Genomic DNA, 18290 nt, shown 5'->3' with positions numbered 1-18290 from the left:
AATTTTCTCCATTACAGTGTTCCTGATGACTTCAAAGTAAATCCAGGAGCTGTAGAGGCTATTGCAGTACATCCAACAAATCCAAATAAGGTGAGAAGCTATTTGCACTTAGAAGCTGAATTTGGCATAAATTATCACAGTGTTGCCTCTGGAAAGTGCTCACAGAATGTGCATGCTAATATTTAAAAAACCTAAAGAATTGTATAGTGATCTTTTTCATAGCTCCTGGCTACATGGATGTTTTGCTGCATTTTATATTAAATGTATATACCAGTTAAAGTGTACGCAAAGTTTGATAGCTCAATCTTCTCAGTAAAAGGTTTATTTCCTATGATGGGATGATCTCCTAGTGGCCATCTTTTCAGTTCACATGCAAGGCAGCAAAATATGGCATGTCTTGAGACAATCTTGATAATTGTGTTCCAACAAATGTTGTGAATCATATTGTTGAAATGCAATGTTCTGCCAACACGTAGATGTCGACAGGGGAACTTGCTCATAATTAGGAGGATGAATATGTTGAGTTTAAACTTCTTCAGTTTGCTATACAATACGTGATAAACAAATACACAAAACAGCAATGACCTAAATGAGGTGAACAGAGTTCCAGCTCAACCTTGCGGCATTTCCCACGAGCAGGAAATCTTGTTCGATGTAGTCCCGACAGAGGCATTTGGAATATCGGGTGGTGACAATATAGATATGAACATATATATCATTATATAGAACAATGGACAGGTTAAGAAACAGTAGCATTGCCTTGAACTGGTTGATGTGATGGAAGACACGTCCAAGGAGATGACCAGTTAAGATTATAAATGTCATACACAGGAACGCCTCCGTGGTGTAGTGGTTAGAGCGTCCGCCCGGAGAGCGGAAGGTCGCTGGTTCGATCCCTGACTGTGTCCTACCAAAAGATGTTAAAATATGGTACTTGTTGGTCCCTGCCTGGCTCGGCATTAATGGGTACAACAAGGACTGGTCGGCTCAAAGTCAGTATGTGTCTGAGTGAGGTATTCATGCTTCACTGCGGCATGGTATCTCAGTGGGCTAGCACTATAAAACCAGCTTCAGTCTGGGCTAGTACAAGCATACGCACATACACCTGACTTGCCACGTTTTATGTGGGATACATGGACAGTGGAAGTGGAAGGACTGGGTATTACGCCTGGGACGGAAGCGGTCAGGTTAGGACGTGTGGGCTGACTTGTGTTGCCAACGTCAACACACGTAGATCTGGACCCGGTTTAAATATTCTGCTGCTTTTGAGCTGCTGGCAGATTTTCAAGCTTCGTAGTTTCTTCACTGGGATTAGGGTCAAGAAATTCTTCTTCAAACCATTCGCTTTTTACTTCAAAAACACCAAAGATGCTGCCGAGATAGAAATTGCCAATGTCCGACATGTTTGTTTACAAACAATAGGGTCAACGAGTTCGTTGTATTCATACGCGGTGAATCGGTCACTTTAATTAGCGGTCTTAAACTGCCATTTAAGTACGGTTTTGATGAGCTCTCAGCCAATCAGAATTGAGTATCACACAATGTCGTGCTAGAATGTCGTACATCTCATTTTAAGCAATGCCCCAGAAAGATAAACAATAATGCTTCAGTTTAGCATTGTTCACTGAACTGGTTGAATGCATGTACTCATACCTCATTTTTGCAATCAACTGATTTTGTTTTGCCATTTTGTGTATCATACATGTATTTAACATAATGATAGCACAAGGTTGTAACAACATAGTCAAAACATATGTTGACAATCCCTCTCATGTTAAAAGTTGAAATGGCTTATGTTACTGATATCACCATTCTTGTCTGTTCATGTAATATATGAATGGGTCGGGAGAAGATAGTGTTAAAACACAAACCTACTTTCGAGAATCACTTTTGAAAGTTTGGTCATTCATGAAAAATATTAGTGTGACTTTTGAAATAAAATAAAACTATTTTCTAATCATTTATACTTCTGGTCGTGAGCAAAAAAGGACACAGTATGTTTCATTTACAGGAAATTGTGTTTTTATGTGCTCGAAGATACCTACTGTAAACCTTTTGTGTTGGTTATCAATTTAATGCCAAAGCGAGTTTGTCATACTCTTGCTTAAAGATCGATATTTGTATTTGTGTTAACCCACATACGATTCACACTAATAGGGAAATGGACGACTGTCATTCTAAAGAAAAATAAATATACTTATGGAAGTAAGTATCTGTGCATTATTTGATGTAATGCCGTTTTAATACAAAAGGATAATAACATGATTTGTGATGTTTTTCCTTAATTACTGTTTAACTGTTGACAGGATAAGATCGAAATCTGTATGATTTGACACTGGGCATCGTGACACGCCCTTGGAGAGATGTGGTGTAAAAAAAAGTCAGTTCACAAATTCAGTATCATGTGTGTCTACCATTGGCGTTGATGCAGGCTGGACGACAATGCATAGACGACACTAAGCGATTGAAGAAAGCTTGGGCAATGTTCCGTGTCTGAACCAACGCTTGTCACAATTCAGCTAACGTTAATGACTGATTCTGGGCTTGACGTAAACATCGCTCCATTTCATTCCTCGATAGGGGACAGGTCTGGAGAAACGGCTGGCCAGAGTAGTACCGGAATGTTCTGCTGTCTCAGGAAATATGTCACAACACGAGCAACATGTGGACAGGCATTATCTTGCTGAAGCGTGAAGTTACATTTCTGTCCTAGAATGAACGGTAGCACATGAGGCCTAATGATCTCATCCCTGTATCACAGACCTGTCAGCTTGCCCTTGACAATGTCAAGTTGTGTCCGAGCAAGAGATGTGGGGGGAGGGGGGGAACCCCCAATACCATAACGCTCCTGCCACCAAACTGACGACGTTGAACAACACACGAGTCAGCACACCATTCACCTCGCCGTCTGTACAGCCTTGCTTTGCCCTCTGAGCTGTCCAGGTGAAATCTCGACTCGTGAGTGAACAAAACACCATCTCTATCTTGTCTCCTGTACCGTAGATGCTGTCTGCACCAGGCAAGACGTGTTTGTCGGTGACGTTTGAGAAAAAACCGGATGTATTGCAGGCTGTCGGGGCAGAGTGTTGTGCTCCCTCTGTCAGTTCTGTATAGGAACTGATTGGACGTACGCCAGGAATGGTCCGAGCAGTCAAACTGGCAGTCTGGAATGGATTCCTTAGATGGGTCAGTCGAATTTGGTTGTCTTGCTGACGTTATGTCACACCGTTCCTCCCATGTTCCCATTATGTTGAAAATGTCGCCACAGAGATGAGATTGTGTTTCGATGGACACCAAAATGTCTGGCCACGTCTAGTCTCCAGCATAGCCACGGCATGGAGATGCTGATGATGTACGCACAATTTAAGTTGAAATAAACATGTTTTCCTCAACATTCAGAGGCTAGAGAATAATCAACTGATCTCCAATTTTCAACATCAGGTGTCAAAAAGCATGCAAAAAGTGAAAATGTTCATTGCACACAAAGTTCACATGCCACACGCGATGTGTGAGATCAAGTTACCTGCAAAGTTTGTTTATTTGGAATTAGTTAGTTTGTGTAATCAAAAAAGAAAGAAAAAAATTAAAAAAGACTGCGATCACTTTCAAAGATGGATGTGAGTTTATAATGACATCCCTCCAAATGTGGAATTGTTTTTGTACCAAAATTGTGATACCCATCATTTGTTGTGTATCTCAGCTTTAGTGCTATCCAGAGCATACAACCTTTTAAGTAATGTGTTTCTAAGTGCATATCATCTGTTTAGTCATAATAGAAGAATTACATGAAAGGCTTTCCAAATTGGGTGGATAGTGGAATATCAAAATTCATGAAATGATCAGTTTGGCAAGTACATGATAACCCACTCGTAATAATAAAAGTGAAAAAGTAATATTTTTTAACACTTAAATGTCAAGAAATGTCAGAATCAGATCCATGAGAAGTTTCTTCATTGCTGGGAACATGGGTCCAGTCATCATCTTCGCTCTGGTCGGAGATTTCTCTCAAAACATCTTCATCAGATAGCATTTGTCCTGCCATGATCTTGTGGCTTGTCATGGTCTTGCCAAAAGGGCACCACATGCATGTGCCTTATCCGAAATATAGGCATGATGTAACTCTGCACCTTGCCAAGATAACTCGTGCTCATAAAGTAATATTGGACCTTGGAAACCACTAAATATATACTCCTCACAAAAAATTAAGCAACAAGTGTATTTTTGGTCAGTACATATGCCTTTACTCATGATCATTACAACTGAATCAAACATAACAAAGATAAAGCATATCCACACACTTTTCCAACAAAGAAATCAAAATTCATTGAACAATAACTGACTTGCAAATCATCAAAAACAGTGTCACTGAAAAAGCCGTGCAAAATGTGTTGCATCAGGGTATGAAAATGTCTGAAAACACTTTTACTGTCAGTTTTGAGCACTGATCCAAAGTTTAATAGCGTGTATGGCCACCATTGACCTGAATACACGCTTCAAGGCGTCTAGGCATTGACCAGATGAGTCTGTCTAGAGTCTGTTGTGGAATGTTCTGCCATTCTCTCCGCAATGCCTGTTCAAGCTGATCCAGAGTCTGAGGGCCGAACGTGGAGGCCGCATTACACACGCCTTCGAGGATGTCCCAAGCATGTTCAATAGGATTCAGGTCAGGAGACCTTGCAGGCCAGTCCATATGGGTGATGTTGTTGGTCTGAAGAACATCAGTGACAACTCTTGCTTTCGATGTGGGCCGGGCATTGTCATCCATGAAGATGAAGTTAGGACCTGCTTGCTGAGCCACGGAATGATCACAGGTGTGACAATTTCGTCTCGGTACCTCACACCTGTCATGGTACCTCGTCTGATGACCACAAGATCAGTTAAATTAGTCCAACTTGGATTCCTGCCCAGATCATCAAACTCCCACCTCCATACTGATCATGTTCAGCAATCATTACAGTTGGCGTATCGTTAGATTACGGTTTCTCCACACACGAGCCCTACCATCATTGAAGTCCAGACAGAATCTTGACTCATCTGTGAAGAGAACATTACGCCAGCGATTGACTCTCCAGTTACGTCGTTGGTTAGCCCAATTCAGTCTCTGTTGGCGATGGTGTGCAGGCAGTGGGATACGTTGCACTGGTCTTCGGGACCTGAGACCTTCAGCATGGAGTCTGTTCCTCACTGTCTGTGTGGAGATTCTGTTCCCAGCAACTCTCTGGAGGTCATTCTGGAGAGATCTGGCTGTGGTGAACCTGTTCCGCCGGGCTAGGGTGGCCAAGTATCGGTCCTCTCTGGGAGTTGTCACCCTTGGGCGACCTGGCGTGGTCTCTCAGTCATCAATCCGGTCTGTTGGTGGACAGTGATCGCTCTGGAGATGACGCCGATGAACATTGAAATGGTTGGCAACAGCACTCTGGGTCTGACCCCTGCACCATTCCAACAATTTGAGCAACTTCAATTGGTGTCAAGTGGCCTAGCCATTTCTCAAATGTTACTGTCAACAATTTGTCGCGTTGCTGGCAGTTTTAACGCAATCAGAACGCATGTGCGACGTGTATAGCACATGTTTTCCATGCATTTTGCATGTGAGTTTTGAGGGTGGTTGCGTTCAGGCGGTGCTAACAATGTTATCAGAAAAACAATATGGGAAATGCTTTAAGTTCATCAATCGTAAAGGGTTCTCCTGCATGGCTTATATGCCAAGTAATAACTTCATATACCCATGAAGAAAATATGTGGAAAAAAATACTTGTTGCTTAACTTTTTGTGAGGAGTATAATTACCTGGAAACCCCATGATGTGTGGGTTGTCAATATTTTAGCCCGACCCATTCATATGTATATTTGTATTCTCTTGTACCACCTTGGGTAGTTTTTTGAGAATTAAACTTTGATAATTTGACATGGGAGTAGATGCAGTGATTAAGTTAATCCTAACTTTGAGATGATAATCTGCAAGACTAAATAGATATGTTAACTGTTTCTGAAAAAAACACACACCCCAAACAATATCATTGTACATGTCTTTATGTATCTTTATTAGAGTATAAGGTTCAAAACATGCCATACATGTACATGAAGGTACACAGACCAACCTCAGCTTTGAAACTTTTAACTTGCCATTCAGTATCACCAATATCGTCATTTTGTTTAATTTAAAGGAGAATACTAGAAAAGTGAAATAATTTGCTGTGTGAAAGATAGTCATCAGAAACATGTACCCCAATTTTTAATTAAAAAATGTTTATTTAGGTTTTAATCGCGAAAATAGTTTGTTATCTGAGCTTCGGCCATTCTGCATATTTCACTGGAACTCACTTGACCTTTCCGCTCCTGACGTCATATGTGACGAGAGTCCGCAATATTGCCAAAGACCAAGCACTACAGTAATACAAATCATGTTCCTGTTTTTGTAAATGGTACGATGGTGTATTGCGTTGCCTGGGGATGCACGGCATCATTGAACAATGGAAAGAGCCACCATTTATTCTGTTTCCAAGTGAAAAGGAAGGAGAAATATTCCGATCATTTCAAGTCGGATGCATTTGAAAGGGACATGCACACACGTGAAAATCCCAACAGCTAGGCTGAAGAAGGAAGCAGTGTCCGCGAGATTCATTTATGCTACATCATTCCATGTTACAACTTATTGTCAGTGGTATTTTAACATAGATTAAAATCAAGTCCGATTGTGATGAAATATACACATTATCAAAATCAGTAAGAGATTTCACATGAGCTGGAAAATGTTTCGCTATTACGTTCGTTCTGGTTTGGAGCCCCGAAAAATTACGGTATACAATTACATTCAATGCTTTCCATTTTGTCCAATTATGCACATTAGCATCAGACTCGCCTTAGTGTGTACCGCTGTAGTGTCAGTAGTGTGTACCGAGAAAGTTGTTCTGTATTCTCATTGGCTGACAAGATGTCATTCTGAGGTTATGACCGAGCAAAACTAGGGAAATATACATTGTCCTGACTAGTATTTTATAATTCACCAGTTTTCAGGCAATAACATATGTGTCACTTATTATCCTCCCGCAACACGCGTTTTGCGGGGGTATTAAAATGGAGTGCGTCCGTCCGTGCACATTTGTCTTTTCCGGAGCAGAACTCTAAAACCGTTCACTATTTCTTCACCAAACTTGGCACATACATGGATCCAGTGGTGTAATGGTGCCTTTTGGTAGTTTTGGAATTCTGAATAAAATATTTTTGGCGTTTCCATGGCAACAAGTTTGACTTAGACTGTAATTGGTGGTAGTGCTCTTTTCCGGAGCAGAACTCTAAAACTGTTAACTATTTCTTCTCCAAACTTGGCACATAGATAGATCTGGTGGTGTACTGGTGCCTTTTGGTAGTTTTGGAATTCTGAATAAAATATTTTTGGCATTTCCATGGCAACAAGTTTGACTTAGCCTGAAATTGGTGATAGTGCTCCTTTCTGGAGCAGAACTTTAAAAACCTTTCAATACTCTCCTTCCACTTTTCTATATACACACCTAAATATTTGACATAATCATAACTTGTAGACATAATCATGAAGAGTATTTTGCCTTTCGGGGGATATTGATGACTTTGTCTTCTTGTATTATCTCTGCTGGACCATGCTGGGATCTTGTATGGAGACTTGATATCCTAATTATTTTTTTCAAGAAAATAATTCCTTGCAAAAGTGTCCTTTTTGTAGCAGACAATTTCTATTTTTCCCCGTCATACCAAAAGACGTTAAAATATGGTACTTGTTGGTCCCTGCCTGGCGTTCGGCATTAATGGACACAACAAGGACTGGTCAGCTCGGAGTCGTATAATGTGTCTGAGTGGGGTATTCATGCTTCACTGCGGCATGGTATCTCAGTGGGCTAGCACTATAAAACCAGCTTCAGTCTAGGCTAGTATCCCAATTTCACCTCACCTCACCTCACTGGAAGTTTGTTTTGAAAGATGTAAAAATCGGATCTTATTGATAGTTAGCATCCATTTCAGAAAGGCATCAGGAACATCTTTTATTGCTTCAGAATCCATGGACACTTAAGTTGTGAGGTAAATCAAAGAGGAAGCCATCAATGAGCGAGTATGGTTTAACGCCGCTCCAGCGATATCACGGCGGGGGACACCAGAAATGGTCTTCACACATTGTGCCCATGTGGGGAATCGAACTCGGGTCTTCGGCGTGACGAGCCAACACTTTAACCACTAGGCTACCCCACCGCCCCATCAGCAACAGGCACATATGAGGTCATGTCATGTGATACCCCCTCTGCTCATTTACTGTTGGGTGATTCCATACTAGGCAGAAATACGAGTACTATTTTGTGTGTTTATTGCGAGTTTACTAAAAACTTTTTGTTCAGTTTTAATCACGGAAGGTGACTTTTAGAATGCCCTCTACCTGTATGAAACGTTTTGTTTTAGTTAGGGTTATTAATACAGTTTCACTTAGAGAAATCTTTCTCCAAACCAAACAACATACCCTTCAGTGACTGGTAAATAGGTTGTTCCATTATTTTATAGGTAAAAAATCATTTCCCATTCCGGTTAAAGTAATTTTTTAGGGCAAACTGGGATTGTAGCTAGAATGGGATGTAACCACGGTTCAGTGATTACAGATATTAGGTGATCTGGACTTTAGGCTTAGGTGATGAGGGAGATTGTTAGGCAGGATAATTAGGTGATCTGTAATTAGGTGATAAGGTAATTGTATGGTTCGCTCTCACTTAGCCAGAGTTGGAGTATACCCACATCACCTGATTTTCCTGCCTAACCTTCCCCCACATCACCTAATTAGCAGAGAGCCCAGAATGCCTAATATCTATAACCACTGAACCGTGGCGTCTCACCAGAGCAGGTTAAGTTCCCAAGTGGGGCAGTCCTTCTCCCTGTTTTCCATTAATTCTTACAACAACATCTAACAATGATAATAATAATTCAGTTTATATAACACATGAAATCATGTTACTGCAAAATATGGGAATCATTTTGCATAGAGATTTCTTTTGAAATACAATGCAAGTTCCTTCAAAATATCAACATTTGTTGAAGACATAAGTTGTAGTTTTTCACAGGAAGGATAGCGATGAAAATATTTTGGAATGAATTTATTTCTGCTACTATTATAGTAAGGACAACCCAAAATGAAATGAAATTCATCGACAGCCACAGTGTCACACTTATCACATATTAGGGCAGATCGGTCAACGCTTTCTTTACTTTTCTTACTCTTAATATTTTAGTGTCAAACATTTTAGTTACTGTTTTTATCAGAATATTTACTGACTATACTAAATATATAAATAAATAAATAAAACACGCTTTCCTGACTTGCAAAGCAATAGTTTCACATGCTTGTTACCCATCCTCGATAATCTCCAGGGTATACGTTACGATCACTCTCCACTATACCCTGGATGCATCCACGGCTTGGGGCGATGATTTTATTACCTCCCTTGGCTGGCTCCGTATTCTCACAGTAGCCAATCGGCTAAGCCGCCGTTACAACCGAGCTTGCCAGTGTCAACAAAGATTGCGGTCGCAGTCGCAAAAGTTTGTTCGCAGCGCCACTCAGATTTTTTGGGAAGTAATATAGACAAATTCACAGATCTGAAACTTTAAAAAAAATATATGAAAGAACTCCTTCTTCTTTCAGAGTACCTCTGCATCAATTGTGTTGCCAAGTTTAAACGGTTAGATAATTTAAGACGTGAAAGTGAGTAGTGATTGGTGACTTTCCAGCGTAGGCACCGGACTGGATAAAAAGCCAGCCAAGGGAGGTAATAAAATCATCGGCACAAGCCGTGGATGCATCCAGGGTATAGTGGAGAGTTATCGTAACGTATACCCTGGAGATTATTGAGGATGGCTTGTCACCATACTAGTCTAGAAGTGAATATTATACAAATGTATTTATACTGTGTAATTACTGACATCTGCATACCTCTGTAGAACCATTTTTCAACCTTTTTAAGATAACCATCATAAACAATGATTTTTTACATATATAAATTTACTTCCATGCCCTTGCACATGCACACATGTTTTTGATTACTTGAAATAATTGACCATTGTTTGGCAGAGGAAAAACAGATCATAGTTGCTGACAAATTTGATAAACTCAGAAACGTTCAACTTAGAAAAAAGTCTGTTAATGTTCCATGAACATAGTTTTAAAACTGAGTTCTCACAATCCAGTGTGATTTTTTGTGTGTCTCTATACCACTGATACTTGTATGAGCCGGAGATGGACCACGGCCGAGTTAATTTATCAACTGAGCATATAAAATATATATAAGATATATAAAATATATTCATTAATTCTATCACTGCGTTTTGTCATTCTTTTACTCCGACATGGTTGCTAAAGCCTGTCTGATCACAATATATGGACTATCCCATACCCACTTCACCTAATCCTGAGTAATCAACCAGGCCCAAACTCACCAATTGAGCATTTTGTTGATGCAGACTATGGCTCATCTGGACTAAGTGTTATCAAAACACTAACCCTAGTCAGCCAAATCCCACTCTGGCTATTTGAGGAACCTGTTTTGACAGAATCTGGTTAAGTGAGAGGACAGAATAAAGGATGGAGGCTTCATTTCCTTTCCCAGAGATGGGAAGTCTTAAACGACCCATATTTAAGGCTACTTGCCTCTAGGCAGGAGACCTATTGTAATCGTTTGGATTATTATTATTATTATCCGCCGATTTTTGTACCAAACATACCTCCTAAATCAATGCTCCGAATCACTTACAAAAAATCACACAGATGCCCACCGAGGCTCTAGGCCTGATAGCAAAGGGGAGATAATTCAAAATTAATTCCAAAATTTCAAAGTTTGACAGCAAGTATCTCAAGAACTAATTGTTCCAACACTTCCAAATCTCTTGTACGGATGCACAATCAAATTACCAACAATTTTGCCAGGACAGACCAAGTCGCTAAAAGGTCAGTTTGGCAGTTATTTTTGTTTTCAGTTTTTGGCCATGTTTGTCAACAGTTTTCTGAGTAGTTTGCTCCCAAAATGTGCTGAGCTCCAACTATCAGCTCTAGACATGCCAAACTTTCCATAACTGATGTTCAGTGACCATTGTGCAAATTCTGCACAAAAAGTGCCAGTATGGTAGATGAAGTCTTGGTGAATCCAGAACACTAATTGTTTTGACCGTAGACCCAAGAACAACTGAGATACAGCCTTTTAAAGAGGGGACTATTTCTTCTCCAGAACTTCTTAAAAGGTACCACACTCTGGCACAGCGATGACTTAACATAACATCACTGCCACAGGCTAATTTGCATATCACGTGACCAGACTTTTCTCTTGTTTGTAATCAAACGTGCATATTAATAATAAGAAGATACTGGACTCATGAAAGCTTTTCGGCGTTCTCTTCATAATGTTTTACATTGTTGCATATATATTCTTCCACAACTGTGACAGTAAGGTCTATGACAGTACATATTTAGATATCAAACTGGCTGCATCGTTTGCTCTCTGTCGGCTTCGATGACAGCACGTGGAGCCGTACAACCTATGTAAACAAAGGGTCGCTACGCAAATCGAAATAGTGTTACATGTTTTGGGATATTTTCTTAGTGAAACTAAACCATTCTATTAAAGATGTTTAGTTAGATGTGTAGACTTGTCAAAAATAAGAGTAAAAGAAATCTGTGCATTATATTGAATGGACATTGCAAGATGTGACGAATCGTCATATTTTTCTGGCCTGTGGCAGAGGTACTATGCTGGCTTGCCGCATGGAACTCTGGGTAGGAGAGTGAAAGGTACATGACCCCGGCTGTATTTGGAAGATCTGCTCGCCTGTCAAAAACGTGTTCTGGCTCCGTTTTGGATGATGATTGCTAGCCCTCAAATACAATAGATAGAACTAAAGCCAAGGAGCCATCATCGTTGCTTGCAACTATATTTACACAGCAAGAGGATCATGGATCAAATTGCTGAAAAGCATGTGCAAATATTGTGCATGTGAACAGCTGTTTTGTTGTAAAGTTTTGTTAAGAAATCGCCAATTTTCAATGATTTTTATCATTTACTGAACTCATGACAATAATCTTTTCAACGTTACGAATTTGTTTTACAATACATCAGTTCATTTGTAAACAGTACCTTCAAACAGTATGGAATATCTTCCAAAATTTAGTTTGGGAACAGTTGCCTGAAGTTAGTGGCTATATTTACACTAGTGAGACTAAACTTTTGAAAGGAAGTATATAACAGGATGAATTCTGATGCAGTGATCGGAACAATCTAGTATCTGAAACTAATATTTTATGAAGAGAAATATATTCTAGCATTGCATCATTTCAATTGTAGGTTTTGTTCTATAAATATAAAATATTTATAATCATAACTAAGGTTATGAGACAGCATGTTGGTGTAATGCCGGATAGTTTTTGTGCATGGAACAATTTGACCTGTCACAGATGAAGTTTCGAGCGATCTCATTATTTCCATTTCCACCGCGAAAACAGTTTTTTGATATGTGATTGTCCAGCTACACTAAATATGACTTAGCGAAACAATATGTATACGTGTCCATTTTCTGTTAACTACACTTCATTTCGAGGCACGAGTAGATGCAATATGATAGTGATTGCTGTGAATAATGCAGGCTGAAGTTATCGGACACACAATTTCTTTGCAGCTAATAGAAACATTCTTTTACATTAGTAGTATCAGGATAGATCATCTCTTGTGGCGATACATCGATGTATCATGGACCCTTGCGGTATAAATATCCTGATATATTGCCTAAAGGTGTTTTGTGTTAATGCACTTTCGTATCGCGTAGTTGACGATGCAAACATCAATACTATCGATGAATTGTTACACCACTAATGATGACACTCTTGGTTCAATAATTTCTGAGAAACCTTTCTTTGCATGTGCTATATATCATTTGACCCTTTATTAATGATGCCTGGTATATATCATTCGTTGCCAGTTACTGTCGCATGTTTGGGTGTTGGTTAGGGTCTGTTTACATAGCAGAGTGGTTAATCATAGACTCTCAAAGTCAATCTGCTTTAATCACTCTGCTATGTAAACACACCCTTGCCCTTATTGTAAATACAAACCCTATCATTGTATTCTGCTCTTTGATCTCACTGCATTGTTTGTACATACTTAATTATATCTCCTTTTTCCTTTCGCTTGTATATACCCAATTTACATATCTGGCTTCCTGTACATCTATATATATATTGTACTGTTCACTATCACCATTATCCACCTGAAGAAGGGGAAAGAACCAGCCCAGAAACGTGAAAAATAAATCAAGAAGTTGTTATCCAATAGATTTGTCTTGTATTAGATAGGTCTGATTGTGAATTCATGCCGTTTGGTAGTTTTGGATTTCTGAATGAAATGTTTTTGCATTTCTATGGCAACAAATTTAACTTTGACTGAAATTGATGTTAGTGCTCCTTTCTGGAGCTGAACTGAAAAGCCTTTCAATACTCTCCTTCAACATTGTGGGTATCCAAGACCCTAGTTACATAAATCAACAGTACCACTATATTTCCAGTATCAACATTACTAAGGTACATCAATCCATACATTTGATATAGTCATAACTAGTTGACATATTCATGAAGAGTATTATACCATTGCGGGGGATATTGAAGACTGTGTTCTTGTTTGATCTTAAGATGTTTTTGATTAAGATCAGGCTCTGGAAGTCATTTTTAGATAAAGTACATCATTGGTTGTACTTTGAGGAAATGGGCATGACAAAAGTACTTTTTAACGACCCAAGTAAGACTTGAAGTGAGGTCATTACCATACTGATGTCTTTAGTTTCCACTAAATGTCAACTTGAGGTAAGGAGTCTTGGTCTGGTTTCAGATAAAGGTAAAGTTATGTCTTATATGCACTTTGGTATCTTAGAATTTTACAGTTTACTTATTTTACAGTTTCTTATTGGCTACAATCGTGGACTAATTGTGTTGTGGGACAACAAGGAGAGCAATGCTGACAAGACATACAACGCAACACAGGTAGGGAAGATGAAGATGATAGCATGCTGGCAATCTTAGCTTATCTTGCTTCAAGTCACTCAAATTCTAGGTATGAAAAACTAGTCTTGTACACGGCGATATGCTGTATGTTACCTGTATGTTACAATCATTATTTGAGAACTGTGACATTTAGTCACATCACCAAAAATGCTTCTCAGCATTATTGGTATTGATGCTTTAGTGTATTCCTCTGCTTGCATGTAAATTACTACCAAATTTCAGTTTAGATTTAGTCAGAGTAATTACAGGTACCATTATAATGCGTGGAATTTGGTTTTAAAAACTACAACAAAGTGTAGTGTTATTGCAGTTTCATAAGATAAAGTGGGTGGTGCTTGATTGATGTTCATGTGCAATATTTATGTCTTTATTTTATTTAGCTTGTTCTTTAGGTTCACATGCCCTCACCAAAGAGGTATGTTGGTAACATTAGTATGATCAGATAATTTCTGATTGTGATACAAGTAGTATTAAACTATTATATTGTTCAGCACACTATTCTCAAATTATCTTTTTCAACTTGTGTTTTCAGCAACTCGAATGTCTTTCCTGGAACAGAAATGGTGATGAATTCATGAGTGCTCATCAAGATGGTAGTTTCATTACCTGGAGCACATCTGACTCAGAAAAAACCAAAAGAACCAGCTACTACACCTTATGGTAATTCTTATAATGTGCATGCCTTTTTCACAAGATATTAAGTTCCTAGTTTAAAATAGGTCCACCACACACTCTTCCTTGACTGTGTCAAATTTGGATGATAAACAACAAATTCCAGCTGAGGCATTGGTGTTTTTAGATTGTTTACATATTTTCTTGATACAGCAATTATTGCTGGTTACAACAGTTGACAGTTGTGACACAGTCCAACTTGAGATTCTTAAGCAAGTCTAGAAGTAGATAAACAACAAATCAGTATTCAAGTATTGCTTAGAAATTGAAAAGATCGCAAACATGATCTCCAGGATGGTGCCTCAGTCTCATCAACCTTCATATCAGATCAAGGTGAAACAGTTTAAGGTTTTGGATTAATTGAAAAACAGTGAAAACGCTCATTTACAAATTCTTATCCTAAGTCATGCCATATGTCAAGGTCACTTTGTAAGTAATTTATTCATGACTTGTGAATAAGTAGAAAGTGTTTTCTATTTGTAACAGTTGCCAAGTTTTCAACATGTACATTATTACTATTTATCTACAATGCATGCTATTTTCTCTCCATCTTCAGTATCCATGAAAATAATAAAAAATTGCTCATTTTGTCCCATCCTAACTCGCAAATTGGGCTTGCCCTAAATCACAAACAAGTCATGATTTATGAATTCCCCAAGATGCTCTGCTTGTTTTGTGAATGGCTGTCTTTTTGTCCTCCAAGATTATCCTTTGTAATTGCATTGTCAGTTTCCAGTGTAGAAGATTGAGCTTTGCTGCATCATATTTTTATCCCCACGGCATATAATGCGGGGGGATATAGTCGTCGCCTCGTCCGTCTGTCCGTCCATCTGTCCTTAAGCATTTTGTTTCCGGATCATAACTCAAAGACCGTTCGATATTTTTCACCAAAAATTGGTAGATATGTCAAACATAACCTAAGGTGGTGCCTTTTGCTATTTACAGATTATTGTCATTTTTATTTTTCTCGGTTTCCATGGAAACGTTTTGGTCTTAGTCTTAAAGAGGGGTAGGCTTAGTTTCTGGAGAATAACTCAAAAACCGCTCAATATTTTTCAACAAGACTTGGTAGATATATCAAACAGAACCTTAAAAGGTGCCTTTTGCTATTTGCAGATTTTTGCATTTTTATTTTTCCCGGTTTCCATGGAAACAAATCGAATTTAGTCTCAAAAGGGAGGGGTGGGCTGCGTTTCCGGAGCACAACTCGAAAACTTCTTAATATCTTTCAGCAAAACTTGGCAGATATGTGAGGCAGATCCCAAAGTGGTGCCTTTTGCTATTTACAGACTTTTGTGATTATTATTTTCTCGGTTTCCATGGAAACGAATTTGGACTGTCTCAAGAGTGAGGGGTTGGCTTCGTTTCCCGGGGCATAACTCAAGAACCGTTCAATATTTTTCAACAAAATTTGGTAGATATATCAAACAGAACCTTAAGTGGTGCCTTTTGCTATTTGCAGATTTTTGTCTTTTTTATTTTAAGAGGTGGGGACACCCATTTGTTCTGGGAGGTAGGGGGGTAATCAATTTTGTACACGTTTCTAGGGGGGGTCAGCAATTTTGTACATAAAAATATTTAACAATTATGCTTTAAAAATATGGAAGGGGGGGGGTCATTGACTTTGTACATGGCATGCAGGGGGGTCACTTACTTTGTACATACATTTTAGGGGGGGGGGTCATTCACATTGTACATGCTTCTCCATAAAAATCATCATCACCCCCTAGCCATAAATTATGAACGGTCCCTTAGAGACTGGACGGTAGTTCCGTAAAACATCAGCATCCAGACTCGCTTTCTTTAGTAGAGGTGTGACTAGTGCTTCTTTGAGAGATTTCGGGAATATGCCTGTTGACATTGATTGATTGATGATCTTGGTGAGTACTGGTGTGATATGACTGATGCACAGTTTCAGCAGCCAAGTCGGAATCTGATCAGAAGAGCACGATTTTGTTGGACTTTGTTTAAGAATCTTCTTAATTTCCAAGTCGGTAGTGTGGTAGAAGGATGACAGCGTGTTTGGGGTGGTAGTCATTAATGTCTCATTTGTAGACATGTTGGCTGTTGGTACCTCCAGTTCATATTGAATCTTTGAACTGAAGAAGGCTTAATTTCCTCATAATTGCCTGTAGCCAGAGGGATGGTGTAAATCCAATGGGGGACCCATAATCTGTTGAATTTTATCTCTTATGTGTTCGTTCCCAGGTTGAAACTAACAAGTTAACTGGTAGTCAGTCCGTAAAAGAATTAGATTTGAAACCAACCATCAACAATGAATCTGCTGTAATTAACATTTGTATTCTAATAAAATAACTAAGATCACAAATCAATAGAGAGGTATCACTGTGGCAGTACAAAATTTGGTGGCAGAACAAATTCAGAGGTAATATAGTACAATAAAGACACTTATGGTAATATTCACCTGCCAGCAACAGTAATTCAACTTCAGTAACCACAGATGTCATGTGAGGTGAAAGGCAAAAGTTAGCTCCCTTTTTAGAAAGAGAAAGCTGCCAGATCTTGCTTTTATGTTCACTGCATCAGGGGAGGGTTGCAGTACATTCAAGAACTCTGTCTGCAGTATCTAAATATGGAACACTCCACTATTCACTACTGAATGTCAACAGGTTTAATGTATTACACATGGAACATTGTATCACAATGAGTAACACTTCCACACAACAGCCTAAAATCACACTATTGCTCAGGTAAGCTTCTGGGCTGCGACACTATTTTTTAGAGTATTGCAAGACATGCCTACTATTCCTAAAGTACATTTGGTTGATTTGCCTAATTATGATTTCAGGTCCATTTCCATGCAAAGCCATCAACAGACTTCAGTGGAAAACAGCAAAGTCGTAAGTTCTTGACACAATGTGCCTCCAGGTATTTCTGCTAAGTTGGTGGGGCTGTAGGGTAGCCTAGTGGTTAAAGCGTTCGCTTGTCACACCGAAGACCCGGGTTCGATTCCCCACATGGGTACAATGTGTGAAGCCCATTTTTATCCCACCGGCATATTATGCGGTGGGATATAGTCGTCGCCTCGTCCGTCTGTCCGTCTGTCCGTCCGTCCGTCCGTCCGTCCGTCCGTAATCATTTTGTTTCCGGACCATAACTCAAAGACCGTTCGATATTTTTTAACCAAAATTGGTAGATATGTCAAAAATAACCTAAGGTGGTGCCTTTTGCTATTTACAGATAATTGTCATTTTTATTTTTTCGGTTTCCATGGAAGCGTTTTGGACTTAGTCTTAAAGAAGGGTGGAGCCGTTTCGAGACATAACTCAAGAACCATTCAATATTTTTTCAACAAAACTTGGTAGATATATCAAACAGATCCGAAAGTTGTGCCTTTTGCTATTTACAGATTTTTGCATTTTATTTTTCCGGTTTCCATGGAAACAATTAGGACTTAGTCCCAAAAAGTGAGGGGTGGGCCGTTTCGAGACATAACTCAAGAACCGTTCAATATTTTTCAACAAAAGTTGGTAGATATATCAAACAGAACCATGAGGGGTGCCTTTTGGTATTTGCAGATTTTGTCATTTTATTTTTCGGTTTCCATGGAAACA

General features: G+C 39.1%; 1 protein-coding gene across 1 annotated transcript in view; it reads left to right on the top strand.

The window, feature by feature from the left end:
- The window catches only part of LOC124276730 (lethal(2) giant larvae protein homolog 1-like), a 154143-nt gene that overhangs the window by 25893 nt on the left and 109960 nt on the right, over positions 1-18290 (top strand). Inside the window, 5 exon segments of the mRNA XM_046712371.1 lie at positions 18-90; positions 13939-14022; positions 14576-14665; positions 14667-14703; positions 17525-17576. Of these exon segments, the coding sequence (XP_046568327.1) occupies positions 18-90; positions 13939-14022; positions 14576-14665; positions 14667-14703; positions 17525-17576 (336 nt within the window).

The sequence above is a fragment of the Haliotis rubra genome, unplaced genomic scaffold (assembly GCF_003918875.1).
Source record: "Haliotis rubra isolate DU_JTF1 unplaced genomic scaffold, ASM391887v1 Scf212, whole genome shotgun sequence".
Taxonomy (NCBI): domain Eukaryota; kingdom Metazoa; phylum Mollusca; class Gastropoda; order Lepetellida; family Haliotidae; genus Haliotis; species Haliotis rubra.
This window is presented reverse-complemented; position numbering and strand designations above follow the sequence as displayed.